The 16,999-nt window shown below is 44.3% G+C and overlaps 1 protein-coding gene across 1 annotated transcript in view; it reads right to left on the bottom strand.

Annotated features, from left to right (window-relative positions):
• DOCK7 (dedicator of cytokinesis 7) overlaps positions 1 to 16,999 on the bottom strand; it is a 95,207-nt gene that overhangs the window by 20,619 nt on the left and 57,589 nt on the right. Inside the window, exons 22-34 of the mRNA XM_010083766.1 lie at positions 16,929 to 16,999; positions 12,928 to 13,020; positions 11,634 to 11,723; positions 10,569 to 10,664; positions 10,339 to 10,479; positions 10,074 to 10,187; positions 9,266 to 9,436; positions 8,351 to 8,490; positions 4,684 to 4,853; positions 3,566 to 3,720; positions 2,643 to 2,825; positions 2,081 to 2,216; positions 844 to 940 (exon numbers count right to left, since the gene is read on the bottom strand). The exon at positions 16,929 to 16,999 is cut by the window's right edge and continues 126 nt beyond it. Of these exons, the coding sequence (XP_010082068.1) occupies positions 844 to 940; positions 2,081 to 2,216; positions 2,643 to 2,825; positions 3,566 to 3,720; positions 4,684 to 4,853; positions 8,351 to 8,490; positions 9,266 to 9,436; positions 10,074 to 10,187; positions 10,339 to 10,479; positions 10,569 to 10,664; positions 11,634 to 11,723; positions 12,928 to 13,020; positions 16,929 to 16,999 (1,657 nt within the window). The remainder of the gene's footprint in view (positions 1 to 843; positions 941 to 2,080; positions 2,217 to 2,642; positions 2,826 to 3,565; positions 3,721 to 4,683; positions 4,854 to 8,350; positions 8,491 to 9,265; positions 9,437 to 10,073; positions 10,188 to 10,338; positions 10,480 to 10,568; positions 10,665 to 11,633; positions 11,724 to 12,927; positions 13,021 to 16,928) is intronic.

Here is a 16,999-nt window from a genome sequence, read left to right as displayed (position 1 = left end):
GTCTTCAAGGGTAAAATTTGGCCTGATCTTCACCTGGGCTCCGATGCCCCCGTTTCCGAGTTTCTCCAGAGCTTCACTTGGGCTGGGATTGCTCTCCTAGGATTAGGAACAATTTTTTTTGCTGGGAGGATGGAGACTGCAGGTTGCAATTTGAGGAAACAGAAAACGTGCACAGCGAAGCTCAAACACAACTCCTGAGCCCTCCAGATTAAACCACATCAAGAGAGGGAATGTGAAACAGGTGTAATAAGCAAAAAAGAGCTCATTCCAATCAGTTGCACACACACACTGAAAACTTCTGCCAAGCATCACAAACAGTGCTGTGATGATTGAGTCTGCAGATGTACAAAACGGTAATTTATAAGAACTGCACACCAATGCTACAGTACCTGGCTGGTTTGTGGCTTCTAAAAGCACAGCACATGTGGAAAAACAATCAAAGTGATGGATTAGGACAGGAAAGGAAAGCGAGCTTTGACAACTCCAGAATGCTCTTATGGAATAAAGGAAACATGACATGAGATATATACGCTATCTGTGGAAACGGTTAATGGATCTTCTCTCTAAATTACAGCTTACGACAGGGGTTTAAGAAGGCAATGGATTGTATCGGTCTCTAAATCTCATTTTAAAATCTAATAAAGCAAGGGACAGTGGAAAAGGAAAGAGTTAGAGAGGGCAGTGTTGGACTAAAAGCTATTTGCACACTGCCAGCCCTGTTCCAACCAAGGGCTTGCACGAGAGCTAAGGGGACTGCTGCCACTGACCCTCTACGGGCAGAGGGTCCCTGCATTCTCACAAGCACTGTCACATTTTTAATGTAGAAGGAGAAGGCAGAGTTACTTGTCAAGCTTTTCTGTGTTTTGACGCCAGTGAGTCATATCCTTTCTCCATCTCAAATTCTCTTGGCTTCCAAACGCGCTCCCAGAAGGACTTCTCTCTGCAGAATAAAACAATAGCAGTCATACTTTTTTGTATGGGTGGCAACTCTAGATTTGTTCACAAGTGACAGGTGACAGCAAACTATGACTTCTTAGAGCCCAAGGCCGTGGCACCCACCCAAGATGTTTATTTACATGGCTCCTCAATCTGCCACTGCTGAGTGGCACGAGAGGCAACTTCAGTTGCAGCAGTTTTGTACGCAAGAGAGCAATGAGCAACACAGAGCACACACCAGGTCACCACAGAGCTAATGGAGAGAGGCTGCTGAGACCCTCAAATCAGGGAAGGGCTGGTAAAAGAAGTGCCTTCCTTGCACTACATAAGAAGCCCAGGTGTGGCAGTTCTCAGCAGATATTGCTGTCCTCAACCGGCACACAGGTACGGGTCCTGAGACCCCATTTCCCACCTCACAGCCTTTTATGCCTTTATTCTCACTGCTGGGAAGGCAGGGGAATTTCAAGTAGTAAAGGCAATCAGGCCAGATTAAGAAAAAAAAATACAAAGCTCTCCATCTCTCTGAAGTGATTCATTAATTATAGCTCTGAAATATTTATTCAACTTAGCCCACAATGAGTGGCTCACATGTACCAGGATGCCTGCGGCAGAGCAGGAGACAAAACCATAGTTCTGATTATTGTCCTAACCCCTGGGCCATCCTTCCTCCCAAACAACATAAACTGCAAAAATCATCAGGAGGTGCTTGTTAACCCAGCTACCGGCTATTTCAAGCCTTATTAAGTTAGCAGAAATACCCAGGCATTTTCAGAGCTATCAAAGCAAGGTCAGGCGGTTTGTTTTCCATTCTGATCCTTGCACAGGATGTACTAGAAGGTGGCTCTGAAAGATGCCACGCTGGAAGATGGTCGGGCAAGAACACCTCCTAAATGAGACGTGATCACATGTAATCACAAAAGCAATCAAGTAACAAATAAACTGCCTGTAGATGGAACTTAGGAAGAGTGTAGAGATTCTGCAGACCCAGTGAAGCATGCTGCAAAGAGCTTTTTCTAGAGGCCTCTCTTGTCTGAAGATCTTGATGGGTAGCATCACACACCACAGATGGGTGCAAGTAACTGTTGGGGATGGGAGTAGCAGTTTTTGGAAAAAAGAGGACAGCACAGAAGACTTCTTGACTTACCTAGCTGTCCTCTGCTTCTTCGGACCATTTCCTGCCTTGCCCCTATGCTTCCCAAAATAGCTTCTTCAAGTTTGGCTCTCATATCTTTTGACTTCTTGAATGTCAGACTGTTCATTCTTTCAAATACTTTCTTGCCCTGCAAGTTTCAAATGAGACCATAAGGGAAGATGCTTTCAATCTGGAGTATTTTCTAAGCACTAGCAACTCAAAATATCTTTCCTGTCTAAAGACATACCAGGAATATGGGTTTATTTGCTAGCTAGATAATCTACCCATGACCAAGAGCTATCCCCTTTCCCTGCAGCAGTCCCCAGATGAGTGGCAAGGGACACTAATTGCATAAGAAGTGAAATGAGGCAGAGGAACTTGCATGGCTGAAAAGTAAACATGGAAAAAAGCTAGAGGTTGCACAGAGCAGTGCCTAGCCCTGGGATTTGGAACACAGGAAATACTTAGGAGAGAGCAGGAAATGCCTTTCTGGAGACGTGTAAAGGATGGGAGTGTAAAGTTCCTCGGCAAGCCCCAGAAGGAACTCCAGGAGGTTTAAACAATATAGCAGTACCTTGTATTCAAAGCAGGATACGCAGAGATAAAGCAAATCCAGCAGGCGATTGAGCTGCAACACCGACAAGTCTGTGAACCACTTCTGCAGGACGCTTTCATCCGCGTTCTTGAGCACCCACAGGAGACAGATCAGGAGGCTGCGGCTGGACTCGGTTGAGAAGGTGGAGTGCTGCCTGCCACTCTAAAATATACAGGTCAAGACATTTGCCACACTGGGTGTCATGTCCAAACACTTCAATCATCCCTAGAAGGATCTGTGCCAGCTATCATCCCAGCCTAAATAATGACCAACTAGGAACAGATGGAGAATAGACATTTTTTGCTAACAACCAGGGGACACACACATCTCTTTCTCAACCCAACAGCTCCGTGCAACCCACAGACAGTCAAGTCACAAGAGTGAAGCACCACTTTGAACCCAAACAATCCCATTATATGAATGAGATTCTGTTCAGGCAGCAAATACCCACGTCCCTCAACATGCCTTTAATAACTCCAGCAGGTTACCAGGTGAGCAGAGGGGCTCTGTTCCTTATCTCATGGATGTACCAGTGTCTCACTTTGAGTGCAGGTAAAATCTGCCAAAACAGGGTCCTGCTGCAGGACCACTGCACTTCACAGAGCTTCCATCAGATTGTTTCAGAAAAAGAGAATCTTTATCAGAAAAGAGAATTCTTTCATTTTCTGAGGTTTGTTGATTTTTATCCCTGCTTGGGATTTTACTAGACCCTCTCTGAGACAGGCACAACAACAGGCAAACGTGATTTGTTCCCTCTTGTCTTTCACCCTCTGCCTCCCCGTGTAACACCCAGCTGCACACTGATACCAGACCCTACCGGCCACTGATCAGCCCCACACGCATAAATACTTCCTTGCTGACACAGACTGAGGGTCAAGGAATAGGGAGAGACGGGTTTGTACCGATGAGGAGAGCAGAAAACTGCTGGGCCGGGTGAGCTGAGGGACCGAGGTTCCTGCGATGGCCATGGCAACTGTCTGGCTTATCATGCTTCCACCCTCGCTTTCATAATCCTCCACAGCGACGCAGCTCGGCCTCCCTCGCTGGTTGTGACTCTCTGCCGAGAAACACATGCATCTAGTCAATCCCCAAATGCAAAGTTTCTCTCCCCAGCCTCCCTCTGCAGCGCCGGTTTCACTGAACTGTCAGGGAATGCAAACTGAAAATCATCACGCTCACGGAGCCCGGCAAGTAAATGGGACTGACTAGTGTTTGGGGTCATGCAAAGCAAAGGAATAACAATTTTCAAATGCAAACTACACAACCTCAGTATCATAGAATCCCAGGATGGTTTGGGTAGGAAGGGACCTTAAAGATCATCGAGTCCCACGCCCTGCGATGGGCAGGGACACCTCCCACTAGCCCAGGTTGCCCAAAGCCTCATCCAGCCTGGCCTTGAACCCCTCCAGGGATGGGTATCTAGAACCCTTCTGAAAACAGACCAGGTCCCTTTGAACACTTCACTCCAAATCCTCACTTGCTGCCTCACTGGGTCATTAAAGCCAAAAGGCTGCAGAAGACAACTCCAAATTCCAAACTACAGCAGATCAGACCCTGATTTGAAATAACCCACCTCTGCTGCTCTCCTGGACACTGCAAAGCACACCTGAAATGAACTGTGGACAGAGCACATGCTAAAGGGAAGAAGAGGAACTCTGCTCATCCTTTGGAACTGTTACCAGCACGGTGCAGTACAGGGGGTGACTTCTTAAGGAGTCAGAGACACAGAGGGAGGCTGGCTGCACATATACAGTCACCAGCCAGATGTAAACTAAAATGCATTGCTGATTTTTCACTTCATGCAAACAAGTGGGCAAACACAGCTTTTGAGTGCCAACAGTAACTCAAGATTTATTTTGCAAGTGTAGTTTAGGAAATGGATGTGAAAACACGACAAAGTTGTAATTCAAATAGAAGCAATCAACCAAAAATAGAGAGGTCTGTAGTTCAGTTTTAGAACCCCAACACTCAACTCTTGTGAGCAGACGCACATATATTCAAAGCACAGAATATAAAATACCTGTAAAGTCATACAGCTGAGGCACGGTTTCCATGATCACGCCAATCAGAGGTAGATACAGCATTGCCACCCGGGCCTTTACCTGCGGGTCAGCGTACCGCGGATCCGAGTCGTGACTGGACAGCAAATTGTGTACCATGTTGATAACCTTCTTATGCAATCCAAATAAACTGTTAAAAGAGAGTTGGGTCACGCAGATTAGTTAATATCTTCAAAGCAAACTATACTTTGTAACTAAGTGGCTTTGGAAAAAAAAAAAATCCCGGTTTTTATTTTTAACCTCACATAAACTGCCATTACACATATTTTTTTGATCTCCCAGGGATTTTATAAATGGCTGGCTTTCCAGTATGCCATAGAAAATGTGCACATCCAATATAATGCCAACAGTCTCTCATCTTCCGTACAAAACCAAAGCCCCAGCTCCTGCTATGCAGAAGTATCAAGTCTGCTAAAGACCGTTAGAATTTGGGGAATATGGAAAACAGGGAGAGAAACTTGAGAGGACAGTGGGTTTAGTGAAACTACTTGTTGCATTCTTTTTTTTTTCTGTTTAACACCATGTAGAGAGAGAAAAGCCCTCCTAAGGCAGAACGTTGCTTTTATCAAATGATCAGGAAGTTTCTGCTTCAGTTCCCCAATCCCCATGCCATGATTCAACCAAAACAGGAGACAGATCCATAATTCCAAATAAAAAGTGCCAAAGAAATGGAGGGGTAGAAGGGAAACCAGGAAAAATTGGGTCTTCCTCATTATTAAGATGCAAACGCTGGCAGGGCCCGGGCGCTATCCCTTTTTGCAGGGCACCCTGCGGGAGCCTGCTCCGTGCTCGTGCCTTGAAAACCCAAAAACTCCCCTGAATCTCTGAAGAACTCGCTCTGCTCCTCTCCATTCCCTCAGCCACCACACAGAGGCAAAGCCAGGCCAGGAAGACAACCCTGGCCGACGCACGAGGCAGCCAGGGAAGCTCAGACATTATGCGTTAGCAAAACGTAAGCGGCAGCGACCAGACCCGAGGTATTAAACAAGTGCCCAATTTCAGGCAGTATCCACTTTACCTGACAAGTGGAGTTGAGTTCTGGTTAAGAAGACGAGAGGCTTTGACTGGATTGTTGGGGGTTTGGAAATGATTAAAAAGACACCAGTACAGGGCAGGAGGACGTGAGCTGCCCTTCTTCCCCGTGTTTCTTAAGCCGTAATGAGATCCTACAATTGCTTATTTGTGTAATTAGTGAGACCCTTAACAACTAGGAAGGAAACATTTATTTAAGCAACTTGTTCCTTCAGATTAAGGGGAAAGAAAAGCCTTTGTATTATTTTGAAGGAGTGGCACCTAAATTGTGTTTCTAAGAGTTCAAGGGAAACTATCCTGCCGGGATAGAACTGCACACCGGGAAAACACATCCCCAGCGTAATTCAAACGTAGGGCTACGTGGATTGCTTTGTCACTTTAGCCGAACAGAGCAGGTACCGTGGTGGATCGATCCACAGGGAAGAGGAGGAAATGCAGCCCACTGATCTTTCTGGCTGATAATGCGATGAATTGATCTTGCCGCCCTCTGTCTCCTCTTTTATCTCAGCCCCAGCCTGAATTTGTGCCAACACCGCACACTTTTAGGAAACTGACTTTTGTCACTGAATACCGAGGGCCAAATTCCAATTTTCTCACTTCTGCCCTGCAACATCAGCCAATATGGCAACATGGGCGCTACGAAACGAGCAATACAAGTGAATAACCCAAGCACCACGGCAATGTTTGTAGAGACAATCCGTTCAAGGTCTATCTGCTTGGACTCACTCTCTGTTCTCCGCTTCTGCAACTCTCAGATTCAGATGGACTGTTTCATCCATTTCATCCACGTGTTGGTTTGTTTTTCAGACTGTGAGGGCTCTGGAGCAGGACTGTAACATCCCGTGTTACTGCACAGCACCTACCACCGAGGGACCTCCTAACACACCACCTTTGGGCACACTGCAGGCTGTTCTGTCCAACTCAACCCAAAGAGCTCTCATAGAACGGGTGAGCTAAAATTTAACAAATTTTGCTAATGGAGCAAAAAAGAGCAAGGACAGAACAAATTTAAGGCTTTGTATCGCCTATCAAGACCTAAGGCAAGGCTCTAACACAGTAAACAACCAGGCTGGCATCCCGCTCCACTGCTGCTGCAGGACAGGGCAGCTGGGAGCAATTCTGGACAGCTTCCAAGGGTGGCCAAAATGTTTTAATGGCAAGTATGTCTGAGTCCTCTACGAATAACACACTAGTAATATTATCTGACCATTGAAAGTCTTCACAGGCAAGGGAAGAGCAGATCTGAACAGGATGGTTTACTTTACGCGATGGATCTACCAGGGCAAAGGCAGAAGGTTTAAGCCTGAGAACAGCTAATAAGCAGCAAACTGTAAGTCCTTCTGGAAAATAATAGCAAATAAATGTGTTACTGGTACACATCCTCACCAACGTTCAGGAGCTTTGATCAAAAGTCATCTCCGGAGCTGAACTGGTATCAGTGGGCTTTTTTTGTCTACACGGGGTTTGAGAGAGGAGCTGTGGCCCCAGTGGACACCAGCAAGACCCTCCTGACAGCTCCTTCATGCAGCTGGGCAGAGATTACCATCCTGGTCCAGGCTGCAGTGACCAGCAAGGTGACAGAGCTCAAGAGGCAGGTAATGAGGACAGAAGTTTGTGAAGAGCAAGAGCAAATATGACCAGAGACAGGACCTGATTTCTAGCCAGTGAGCAGGATGTTCCTATGCTACAAAAAGGATTCCTGCAGACAGTGTGTATGGGTAAAGACTTGCTGCTTTTTCCATTTCAGACCAAATAACTGGTCTGCAGGGTGTTATGTACATATACAAGAAAAATATTCTAATTTATGGCATCACTTTCTTCTCCAACTGGAAACAGAATGAATTTTTAACTCCTGAGACCGCTTTGTAAAGGGGCAGAACTGACCATGAATCATCAGCACATGACGACTCTGCTGATTTCCGAGTCCACCTTGAGAAAAATGCCTGCAAGAGAACTTCGGAATGTGGAAGCAACCAATAATTTCCATTGAAACCCATTTTAAAGAGGCAAGGCAGAACACAGCCCTAAATAACACAAGTAACAGACTGGATGTCAGGACTACAGGGTACACTCCTACTTCAGAAAATTATTTGCTGCGCAAGCCAGGCAAGTCGCCGATAAACTCTGCATGCTTGACTCTATTTGTCTATTTATATAACTCACAGGGGCCTCATCAATGCATAATGTATGTTTAAAAAGAGCTGGGACAACCACAGGCGAAATATATTGTAACATTTAAAACCACCAGCAACAGACTTCCTAAATACTGAAAATTATTTTCTTGTTACAATTGAGAAAAGCTATTTTCCTCTTAGAGCTCCAGCAGTGCCCCTGTGGCAGCTGGGGGCTCCAGCAGGAACCTCCTTCCCTTCTCAACTGGAAAAATGTGATTGAAATCATGTTTACAGAGTCAGGGCTAAGGAAGGAAGAAATATGAGAGGTAGGGAGAAAGAGGAGGATTCTTAAAGAACTGCTTTCTTATCTTCTCAGCTCACAAATTTAAATCAATTCTGGCCATGCCAGAACTCACTTTGCATCCACCGTTTGCTTGGAATTACAGAAAACTCTTGGGGAAAAAAAAAATTGTAGATTTACCCTTCTGCATCAGGATCTAAAATGACAGCCAGTTCTGTTAACACAAGCCCGGCCAAGTAGTGCTGTTGGCGGAAAGGCACAGACAACTCAAACATATTTGCAATCTTCTGGTCTTGGACATTTGTGGAGAACCCAGAACTCTGTGAAAAAATCAAGTTTCAAAAGATGCATAATGAGGCCCCTTGGAACACAGTCAAAGCTTATGAAATACATTAGAAGCAGTTTTCACAATCAAAGACAATCTCACATAAACTACCTTTTCCCTTTTTTGTTTGGATCTAGGCACATCTACTTCCATCCCATCCACGCTCACTAGCTCTTCTGTTCATTCTGTTGTTATTCCTTCCCACCTACAGGGCAAGCCTCAGGGAAGTGAAGCCAAATAACCTTTAGAAGTAGATCAGTTAAAAGTTTAACTCAGGCATGGATGCTCTTACTCAGGCTTAAGGCGGCTTTAATTTGATTTAGTTTATGTAATTTTGCAAGTAATTAATCCCCTTCAAAGACACACTTGCTAATTCAAATTACTTTTTCTGAGCAGGCTAGGACTCAGCTGCAGTGTGCTAGGAAGATCCTCGTTTTGTAAGAAGAGGGTAATGTTAGACAAAGCGATTTCTTTAATGTCTCATTTACGTTCATGTGTTTGTCCAATATAGGAGGGGGACTAAGTCCCTAAGGATGGAAATATGTGTGGTCACTAGAGGACAGGGATACAGACATTCTTTTTTCAATAATAAAAGACCAAAAGAAGTCAAAACCAATGTGGCAGGAAAAACTAATTTCTAAATAAACATTTAATAAAAAAAAAGAGCAAGCAGAGACTGAAAATACAGGTGGTACAACTGCCTCATAAGATTTAAGCCTCCGAACAAAGCTCAGCTTGCATTTCCACAAAGGGCCCTTGTCACAGCATACCTGAGAAGTTGCTGAAGACACGGATGGTGATGGAGATGCAGGAGGTGTGAGCAAGCTGCAGGGTAAATTCAGGGTGACGTAGTGTTCGTGGCTGCAAATGATGCGAAGGAAGTCCAGCCTCAACGACGCCAGGTTACTTGGATTTGTTAAGGAATACAGCTTTGAAGACACCTGGCAAGTTTAGCCCACAGATTGCAGTTAGCACCAAAAGAGTATAAATGCAGTCCCAGCCCCCCGTCCCATTAGACTCTGCAGCAAAAAAGAGTCTAAGCCTCAGCTCCTGATACCTCATCATCTCCTGTCATCACTGCACAGTGTCAGCAGGGATGTTTGTACTCACATGAAACTGTGGTTCGAGGCGATTTCCCTGCGACAACATTGCAAATAAGCTTCCCAGTGCGTAACGTAGGAACCCTGTCAGGAGGGGTCTGCAGCCTCAGAAGGATGGAGGGGGAGCTTGGTGATCGACAGGATCACACAGGGTCAATGTGTCCTTGAGAGACCCGCTGACAAACCACGATAGCCTGAGCTCCCTCACAAACCCTCCCGGTAATTCCTGGTTCAACTACTCTGAACACGGTGAGGAGATGGAATAATTATCCACTCAAGGGACTTACTCCCAATTCACATTTAAGAGTGTCATCAGAAGGGTGTAAACTCTAAATCACCACTGAGAATGGCTTGCTTGCTCTCAAAAGATGTGAACAGCAGAATTTTGTGTCCATACTTTACTGTCTGCCAAGGAAAATTAAGAGTAATAGGCTACGCCATGGTTTGCAGCCAAGTCATGCTATGTATCTGCATTCACCTGTTTGTAGCAGGTCTTAATAAGAACAAAAACAAATCCTCTATCCATGATGGACAACAGGTCATTGAGGAAAAATGCGAGACTGGTGTTGAGCCTTTCAACCATCTCTGTATCCTAGAGAGAAGGAAGAGAAAAACGGGAAAGAAAATCAAGAAGAGCACACCGTGTGTTTTCAAACAACAATTCCTGTCTCAGCACCAGCAAACACGCAGGAGGTCTGGTGCCTGAGCTCTGACCGGGGTTCAGTTTAATTGTTTGCCATTACCTTCTGAAACCGAGAGACTATATCACCGGCAATTGTGCTGACCAAAGCAGTTACATCATCCATGAAACGCTCCGGAAAACGATTCTTTCTTGGCGCATCCAGTTTGTCAGCAAAATACAAATGATGCACCATGCTCTTCACCTAGGGGAATATAAATTACGACAAAGTCGCTCGCAGTTGCTGCCGGTTGTGTTTTAAACCACGAACTGTAAGACAATAAGTTTGCTCACCATCAGCTCGAAGAAGAACCAGGCTTGCTGTAGGGCTGCTTCCCGCACGCTCCCGCTGCACACAACCCACTGCAAGGCCAGTTCTTCGTGGAAAAGCTACACAGATACAAACCCAAAGTCAGCCCGAGCCTCGAGATCAGCTCAGAAAACAGTCCGCGTGAGAAATGGTAGCACGGTCCATGGCAAGTATGGCAAACAATGAGGTGAAGCGAAATAAATAACTGGGAACAAGACAGCAGTGGTGGCATCCCCTAAAGAAATCCCCAACTAATAATGAAGGCTGATGTTATGGTATGTGATGTGAGAAACGTTTCACAGCATCTTACTCCAAAATTGAATTTCAAGTGTCAAAAGAATTTTCCACCCACCCAAAAAAAAAAAAAAAAAAAAAAAAAAAGTTTGGTGCTCAAATTATTTTAAAGTCTACCTTTCTGCCTGGTCTGATTTTTGCAGGAAAAAGGAGTAAAAAGTGGACATATAAAGCGATTTGTACAAAGATGTGTATTTACTGTGAGAAAGGACTTAGTAAGAAAGAAACGTGGGGCTAAGAAACAGCTTTTTCTTTTCTTTTCTCGGGAGGACCAACCCACAGACTGGACACTGTCAGTGATGACATTTTCATGACACAAAATTCAGGCTTTTTGCCTTTCTGACATTATTTAGCAGGATCTTGTCTCTTCTAAGGGAGTGCACTTTGAAAGTACCTCCCATCACTTTCTGGAGTCACTTTGGACTGTGGATCCAAATTTTGCACACAAGAAGGTATCATTCACATGTCTAGACAGTGCTATTTGTATTTTTGGAAAGCCAGTAATAACCTGGCTCCAAACAGTATGGACATTAAATCAGAGCAGCTACTCCTGATCATTTTATTCTTCCCAATTCAGCTCTGTTGGAATCCTTCACATTCACTACAGCCTGGATATTCAGAGGCGTTAAGCAACAGCAGTTCCTAATGACCTCGGAAAAAAATCAGGCTATAAATAAAAGAACAGATTGCATCATGTTTTCAGAATGACTTGACCTCCCTGCCCCACAATATCAATTGTCTTCACTGAAATCTACCTTTTTAGTTGGTAATCGTCCTGTTAATGTTTGTAAGAAACTTGACGTCTCAGTGTGCGAAGACATACGATTACAACTTCGATCCGTAGCCTACGAAGTGGAGATGAATGAATGATGACAGGACATTAAAGTTTGCTGTGGATGGGTTTTGCAGCTCAAGGACAACGTAAGTTTACAAAAATACTGTTCCAACTGTAGGCTTTTACTGCCTTTACACCTTTTTACGCATTCTCAAACTCTCATTCATTTATAGATTTGGTTTAAACAAAACGACAGTACTTTCGATTGTTTTTAGACATACAGGCTACTTCAATAACTGCATGTTCTTATGCACAGACACTTAATGCTGCAAAGCATGAAACCTTTTTTTTTTTTTTTTAGATTTTATTCAACATGCATAGATCATGGAGGTAATACTTGTAACTTCAGTCCATACCTCTCAATCTACCAGAGACCAAGCGCGTGGGGATGTACCCCACAGCGATGCTGCTCCCGGCACAGGGAATGAGAAGATTACTGAAGTGCTGTTTCTGATGGAAATAATTTGCCACGAGTGCAAGTGAACTCAGACTAAGCCCGATAAACTGGAAAGGAGGTACAGTTGAGAGGTACGTTCAAGGCAACCATGCAGTGGAAAGCAGCAGGCAATAGGGGTTAAATAAATTAAATCTTTCGGACCGAAGCTGCTATAAAGTTTTCATACTTTGCAACACAGAACAGATAAAACTGGCCCTTGCAAGTCACTGGCTCCAGCACTCAAATTTACGTGTTTTAAGAGAGAATCGTACATGTGTACCAATTGGGGTTTAACAATATTCCACTCAAACATCCATGAGGGATTACTTGACAATGAATACTAAATGCTTGATGAAAATGGCAAAATGGGTCACGACATCAAAAGAAATGGCAAACACGGACAAAACCATGAAGCTGTGATTAATGTTCCCACTTAGAAATGTGCTCCACTTGAAGCTGAAACTAGGGTTAGAGAGAGGGAGAAAAAAAAAATAAAAAATAAAAACAGTCACAGCATTTGCATTTCACAGACCAGCAACCACTGAAATGAAAGAGGGGGACACGTTCACGCAGTTTGAGGTTTTTCATGCAGTGTGGTGAGGTGGGAGGGAAGAAGATGCTAATTTCTAAAATAAAACAAAGTTTTCAAGGAATAAATAAATAAGAAAAAAAAAAAAAACCCAAACCACCAAAATCAGAGTATGCACCAAAAGAAAAATATTCTACAGGGAAACATCAGAGAAAACAAAGCCAGAAAAACCTCTACCGAAGACACCACCTGTGTTGACTCTGCACTTGGGCTGGGGTTGGATCCCCATGGGGCTGCTTTTGGACCACCAGTGTTTACCCAGGAATTGGAGCGGTCTAAGCCCTGGGCATGTAATAGAAAGCAGTTGGGAAAGGAAAGAAATATTACATGTTGCATGCCATACAGTAGTCAAAGTTTAGTCCTTCAAAGCAACCGAACCGGGCTCTCTGCAAACACACGGGCAGTCAGCGCTGGTACAGCCTGAATTCTCAGGGGTCTGCCGAGATGTTTCAGTCCAGAGGATTATTTTATATCTCATCACATACATACACCACATTAATACTCTCAACAGCTCTGGTCCAACCTGTCCTATCTGTAATGCTTGACATTCAAAAACTATCCTCCTCCTGAAAAATCCCTCTCCTACTCCCATCCCAGTAGATGGAGCCAGCCCAGACTGACAGTGTGAGAGAGGAAAACTGGTGCACAGATGCAAAAACCATGAAGGATGGATGCTCTCTGAGCTTTCCAGCACTTTTAGGGTGGACTGCTTATTATCCCACTGTTTATAAGCTCCACAACTCATGGAAATGATGAGAAGCTTTGAAAAGACTGATAGTCAGCTCTCACAGGGTTTCCTACTCATGGAATAAAAATCCAGCACTGCTGGTAGAGTGAACAGGATTTCCCATGGATATCTGGGTATTTTCTCTGGGCAGTGTGGCAAAGAGAGGAAAGAGCACATACCTTTTCTGGAACCAACCTGCTTTGCCAAGTAAAATATTTGAAAAATCATCACGCTTTTTAAAAGCTCAGTTTAGTTTGTACTCCAAATCCTACTCCTGCAATGGATCATATGGGCAAAATTACTGTGGATCCCTCCCCTCAAGACAGAAAGAAGAAAAAGAAAAATTTAAACTTGCATTTGTCACCCAGGCTGCTCCCAAGTCAGGAGCATTCAGTGGGATGCAGTGGACTCTCCTGGGAGGCAGTTTTCAGTGTCACAAACAGCAGTTCCTTATAAACTCCACACCTTGGTTTCGCCCCTCACTTGGGTGAGAGCTCTCATCCTAGTTTCTGTGCCAACTTAGGGCTTTTTTCCCAATACATGAAGCAAAGGTGCAGCCCATTTCATCACAGCGATTATCACCAGCTGCAAAGTCCACCAAGCCTAACAATCTATTTCCCTCAGCAAAGAAAAATCCGCCTCAAGGTTGAACCCAGCACAAGAGCTGTAACCTGGGACTCGAACCATTAATCCACCCAGCTGTCCTCTATGCAGAGTACAGCGATGCTGTAATTTTGCTTAAGATGCCCAATAAAAAAAATACTGAACACACATAAGGAAAGTGTTCTAATCTCAATTACTTTTTGGAAGAAATAAATCAAAGCTCTCTGCCCTGCTCAGACCCATAAACATGCTTTATTTTGCTCACAGTGAATTAAAGTCGAAAGGGCTTTGCAGAATGCTGAATAAGCTCATGTTTTGTAAAATCAGGTCTAATTTTGAGAATGCCTTTATCTCACTCATATTTCTGCTCACAGACTTTCTAATCATGTCACTGGTTCTCAGGCTGAAGTTAAACATATACTGTTTGCAGAAGCAGAAGTCATTTCATCAAAATCTGAAAAGAGAAAGATCCTTCTTTGGAAAATTAAAAGAATACAAGAGCTTCTTATTGCTTGGCAGAGTCACTCAAAAGTTCACAAAACTGCTATTAAATCCTGTTCTATCTCTGGGGTTCACAGCTGGATCTGTGCAGGAACATAACACACATTTGTGAAAATCCACTGTTGGAGCAATGAAACTCCACAATCTTTTCTGGTTTTTTTTCTTCCCAGCATATCTCCAACATTTCAGGAACACTTAAAGCAGAAAATCTCATCATAGGTCTTTTTAGACACTTAATAAATTTGCTTCAGAAGGGAACAAAACTTACATGGCCTCAATTCACAAATGAAGGTAAAATAAGTGACAGACCTAAATCCCTTCTGTCAGGAAAATAAACAGAAATCTTCCAAATTCTGTAAAGGAGATGACCATTCGCACTTTCAAAATTCAGTAAGAAGCTGATAAAGGGGAGACTTAAAGCATATTTACCAAACCTACAAATATCTTACATTACAATAAAAACCAATGCAGCACTGGAATCTGAAGCTTTCCATCAAACAACAAAACACTTTTTTTTTTTTTAAAAGCAAAAGCCTTCCATGATAGATGGTAATTTGAAGTGCAGGTTCCCTATTTGGGTATATGTGCTTAAGCACATAAACATTTGGAGAAACAGAATAGGAATCTTTGCACCTTTTACTCATTGCAGCATCTCAAGAAGTGTCTTATTTTTGTCTATTGTTATTAACAAGCAGAAATAATTATATTCAACCAAAAGTCTGGATAGTCAGACTGAGCTTAATTTCTGATGCTCAGACTACCCTAAAGGCAACTTTTCCCTCAACAGCTATTCACAGAATAGGTTTTTTCTTTAAAGCCTGGAGTGCATCTCTAGAAGAAAATCTCTCTTCACTTTGTATTGTGACATCATTCACTAAGGCAGCATGTGTTCAACTTCTGATAGCCTGGGTAAATTCCGCATGCACATCAGTGCCTATGGCATTTCACTAAAGGTCAGGGTTGTTTAATTAGCAAGATACTGAAGTGGTCTTTAAGATATTTTAAGACTTCTAAATCCAAACTTCGATGTAAGAAATAATGATTTGCCTACTCACACTTCTTCAGCCTCTTATTTCATCAGCAAATTATGTTGTTATTAATTTAAAATTATCATAGAATCCCAGAATGGTTTGGGTTGGAAGGGACCTTAAAGCCCATCCAGTCCCCCCCCCTGTCACGGGCAGGGACCCCTCCCACTAGCCCAGGTTGCCCAAAGCCTCATCCAGCCTGGCCTTGAACCCCTCCAGGGATGGGGCATCCACAGCTTCTCTGGGCAACCTGGGCCACTGCCTCACCCCCCGCACAGGGAAACATTTCTTCCTCAGATCTCATCTCAATCTCCCCTCTTTCAGCTTGGAAGTCCTTCTCCTCAGGGCTGCTCTCAATCCATTCTCTGCCCAGCCTGTATTTGTGCCTCAACCCTCCTTCTGAAGGTAATCTCCTTCTGAAACTAGGTCTTTCTTGCTCTTATAAACCCCAGGACCAACCAGTGTCGAGCCTGTCCAGTCAGGCTGATGGCTTTATTAACAAACTTGGTCACTGGTCTCCCAAAGGATCGACCGACAGAGCTCCCTGCAAGGGCTCAGGAATTCATCTGTGCTGGAGGAGCGAAGGGTCACGGGTGGCACAGCGTCTCACCTTGGTGTAAATTATCCCAGTTTGAAGATCAAAAAAGGAGAACCCCAAACAAGCTAAGGCACCCCTCTCAGGAAGGGAAAGTCACCTTTAGGTGTGGGGGGTCACTGTGGGTGCAGCGGCACACCATAAATACACACCGCGGCTCAGCTGGCCCGACCACGGCTCACCAACCATCCCAAATCCTCTCTGGCCCAAGCAGGGACACATCTGGGTGCAAGATACCTGCTCTGGACATAAGGAGTAGAGAAAGCATCTGAGCAGCCGTTAGTGCTGAATGCAGAGGAGAAGAGAGGGTTTGATTTGGGAGGTAAGAGTGGGGTCACAGCGGGGCAAGGCAGGGGATGCAAGGTTTGGGGAGACATAGCAGAGCTGGTCAGAGGATACGGCTGCTGGCCACGTGAAAGGAGAGGTAGTAAAACTATTCTTGTCCTGCTACTAGTCTTGGGTAGACAAGTCCAGAAGGACTTTTGCCCCTAGGCACCACACTTGTGGAAGCACCACTGCCAGGATGGTCGCCAGCAAGTCAGAGATCAGCAACTGTTCTCAAGCAGTGGAGCTTCAGTAGTGTTATCAGCAGCTGCCAGAAAAAAACTAGGAAGGGGCCATTAGTAACAACAACTTTTCATACGAAAAAAAATCACAAAAACTGCCCAGTTATTTCTTTAAAGAGTAAATAAAAGATGCTGGAGTTCCTGCCAGACCCTCAGCAGTGCCTGCGTACCTTGCTGCCAATGATGGAGCGAACTTCATCGTCCGGCGAGGTTGGGGTCCCAGATATATCTGGGGTGCTGT

Source organism: Pterocles gutturalis, unplaced genomic scaffold (assembly GCF_000699245.1).
Source record: "Pterocles gutturalis isolate BGI_N339 unplaced genomic scaffold, ASM69924v1 scaffold7005, whole genome shotgun sequence".
NCBI classification, from domain to species: Eukaryota; Metazoa; Chordata; class Aves; order Pterocliformes; family Pteroclidae; genus Pterocles; species Pterocles gutturalis.
This window is presented reverse-complemented; position numbering and strand designations above follow the sequence as displayed.